This window comes from Cyprinodon variegatus, unplaced genomic scaffold, assembly GCF_000732505.1.
Source record: "Cyprinodon variegatus isolate N-32 unplaced genomic scaffold, C_variegatus-1.0 Scaffold312, whole genome shotgun sequence".
In the NCBI taxonomy this organism is placed as follows: domain Eukaryota; kingdom Metazoa; phylum Chordata; class Actinopteri; order Cyprinodontiformes; family Cyprinodontidae; genus Cyprinodon; species Cyprinodon variegatus.
The window spans coordinates 625,975-629,486 of NW_015150765.1; the positions used below are offsets into that span (position 1 = coordinate 625,975).

The 3,512-nt window shown below is 45.2% G+C and overlaps 1 protein-coding gene across 1 annotated transcript in view; it reads right to left on the reverse strand.

Annotated features, from left to right (window-relative positions):
• Window positions 1-3,512, reverse strand: part of LOC107090836 (plectin-like) — a 142,198-nt gene that overhangs the window by 50,159 nt on the left and 88,527 nt on the right. The window contains exons 6-8 of the mRNA XM_015384427.1: window positions 2,962-3,051; window positions 671-748; window positions 502-594 (exon numbers count right to left, since the gene is read on the reverse strand). Of these exons, the coding sequence (XP_015239913.1) occupies window positions 502-594; window positions 671-748; window positions 2,962-3,051 (261 nt within the window). The remainder of the gene's footprint in view (window positions 1-501; window positions 595-670; window positions 749-2,961; window positions 3,052-3,512) is intronic.

Sequence of the window (3,512 nt, forward strand, 5' to 3'; positions counted from 1 at the left end):
ACCCTGGAGAGGCGAGCGGGCCTGAGGCAGCTGCTGCTGGGGATTCCCAGTGACAGCGCAGCAAAGATGCTTCAGCCGCGCGTCAGAACTAAACTATAAAAGCATAAAAAATGAAGCAGCACGCGCGTTTTGCTGCTCCTGCCGCGTGCGTTCTGAACGTAGCATAAGGTTGGAAGCCAATGTCTTACTGCTGGCGCCACTGGCAATAAAACATGACGTTGCTTTAATAAACTCAAAACATGACATAAAACAAAGACAAATGTTTGTAGAAACTGAACATCTGGAAATGGATCAAACTTGCTGCCTGATTCTGCTGGAGTGACTGAGGGACAAATAGGAGGAAAAAGTTTCTGACTGTTGACTGAAAAGCTTCATTTGCAGAGAAGAATGAACACGTTTCAGTTTGAGTAAAAAGAAACGAGTCTGAAGCATAAATAATAACTTTCCCTTCCTGCGTCTGCAGAACGATCCTGCAGATTAGGAGCCTCCTCATCAGATTACCTGGAAATGAAGGATGATGGTCCAGATCAGGCCCAGGGTCAGCTTAGGGTTCCCATCCGCTATGTCATCGTTTCTGATGTTGACCAGTTTAACCTGAAAAGGAGCAGAAAGCATCACTCAGTCGGACAGAAGTTCACCGTTACTGAAGATTGTTCTTTAGACTACAGACCTGTCTGTGTTTGAGGAAGTCCAGAGCGATCTGCACATTCTGCAGTTTGTGGAAACGCATTCGTCCCTTTTCCCGCGGCTGGAAGAGACAACAGAGGACATGAGGACAGGCGGGACATGCCGGGGAACAGGTGCTTCCATCGACGTTAACGTCTACCCTACGGCGAGTCGGAACGGTCGGTGCGGAACATCACAAGTGAAAGGAAGTGTAACTGCGTATGACTGCGACCAAAGCCGGCGCCGGTTCAGAGCCCGGCTGTGCATGATGGCGTGACCCAGAGATGCATCAAGATGTCTGCAGATGAGAGCGCGATGATGGAGGACGGAGATTCTCAGTCTTTCTCCAGATCACCGTGAAACAAGCATTTTATTCTGATTTATTTAGTCAGACGGTGAATAAAAACTTTCCCTATTTCAGCAGAAAAAAGCAGCATCAACAGAAGCAGATTCCCAAAGAATCTAAATCTGGACTTTAAACCAGAAAAAAGTCTCTAGTTTTACATTTCTATGCTGCAGAACTGAATAAGATTAATGTTGGCATCATAACGCAAAAAGTTGAATTATTCAGTTATGATTTAATTTTACTGTGAAACTTATATAAGGCGATCATTTTCTGATTTGGTGAAATAAAGAAATGCATCATAAGCGTAGGTGATAAATTCTTGATTCATTAGGAAAAAATGTGGTTTCTTGAATTTCTAATAGTAAACTTTCCTTTTTGATAAAGCTTCTAGTTAGAGTGGCTCAGGTTATCCTGAGCTATCTCTATAGTTCTGCTGCTATAGGCTTAGACTGCTGGAGGACATAGGGACCCCTTTTTCATCATTCTGCTTCATTCTATCTCTATTCTCCCACTCTGCAGAATCTGTTAGTTCAATCTCTAACGTTCTGCTCTCTCTGCTTTTTCTCATAGTAGCTTCATCTGGTCTGTTCCTGTTTGGCTGTGACTCCATCCTGGAGAGAAATATCAGCTGTGCTGCTGCCATCAACACCTTTGTTTCTAGATGTTGGAGCTTGGCCTGTTTTCCAGTGTAGTCCTGTTTCTCTGACTGTGACTAACTGGATGTGCTCTCTTCATCCTCTGACATGGGAGCTGGCTCGGAGCTCGTCTGCCTGGCTGTGTGTTTCCTGGACGGGGCCGCCTATTTATGCTTCTTTTTCTATGTCTGCTTCTGTCTCCTTGAACCCCAGTGGGCCTCAGCAGATGGCCGCTCACACTGAGCCTGGTTCTGCTGGAGGATTCTTCCTGTTCAAAGGGAGTTTTTCCTCTCCACTGTCGCTACAAGCATGCTTGATGTGAATTGGAGCTATAGAAATAAACTGAATTGAAAAAAATGGTAGTTTCCCTTTTCTACTGAAATAAATTCCACCTTTTATTTATTTTTTCCAACATTATTATTTTTTTTTAATAAAGTATATTAAATTAAACTGGAAAACTCTACAAAACACTTATATTTTAAAACAGTTTGTAATTATTTCCAATTATAACAGATAATCTTGTTAATCTGTAGATTTCTGTGTATTTTAAGCCGTTTTTTAAGCGTTATTTTACTAAATATCCTCCATATCTGATCTTATATATTGAATTTATCTGCTAAAGGTTTAATCTGAGCATCACAGCAGCATCAGTGACACTGAAGCAATTAATTGGTTTCAGACATTCTCATATCTTCCTTATTCTGCTCTTTAGGGACCTCTGAAGCTCCGCCATGCCTCCTGATGCCGCCATGCCTCCTGAGGCCGCCATGCCTTCTGAGGCCGCCATGCCTCCTGAGGCCGCCATGCCTCCTGAGGCCGCCATGCCTTCTGATGCCGCCATCATCGCGCTGAGTAACCCATGAAAGGTGACGGTGAAAACACAAAGACAGAGAATGACCGGGGAAGGCTGACTGCCAACATGCACGACCCAGCAGCCACCTGGGGAATGACACATGCCACGCCCCCCCCACTGGCCCGCAGTCCAGGCGCCACTCACCAACCGCACGCTCCTCACAACGTCACGCTCCCTCAGCTACGGCGCGAGCAGCGCGAGACAGGAAGGCAGAGGGGAGAGGTCAGGGTAGGCAGACAGGAGTTAGAAAAAAGGAAAAACTCAAACAAAGACAGAGAAATGCAGAACGGTTAAAAGATGGACGCCAGGAATGAAATTAGTGTTTTAAAGTTTGCACGGCCTCAGCGTCTGGAAACATCTAAGACGCATGCAGACGTGGAGACAGATGACACGTCTAACAATAAAATCCACAGGAAGGGCAGGAGGAGCGCGAACGGGACGGAGGGACACGGGACGCTCACCAGAGTCTCTCCTGAGAGGACCTCCAGCAGCGAGATGAGGTTGTGTCCATCTCTGAGGTCTTCGTAAAGGTCGGTGATGTGCCGCTGGGCCTGCAGACAAAGAAAAGCTCTGATCAGATCTACGTCAGGTGAACTCAGATACAATCAGCTGTTAGCAGGCTGCTCCTGGACCACAGAGGAGGATTCTGGCTGACCTTTGACCCCTCCACTAAACTAGTTTTATGGAGTCCCGGTCAGAACCGCCTCTGGACAGAAAACGGGTCGGGATCAGACTGAGGGAGGGAAAAGTCTGGAGAAGGTTCTCCTCCAACAGAACCAGAACCTGTGATCCTGCAGATTCCTGCCCAAATGGAACCATTCGCTTAGAAATGATTAAAAACTCATTTTCTGATTTTAAATTGTCTACATTATTTTTTTTCTTACTTTAAAAACATTTAACTGATTTCTTTTCTTGAAATTTCGGCGTTGGTATGGAGTGAATTTTGTTCCATTATTGTAGCAAGAACAATAAAAGCTTGCAAATGCAATCCAGGAACGATACTTATATAGTG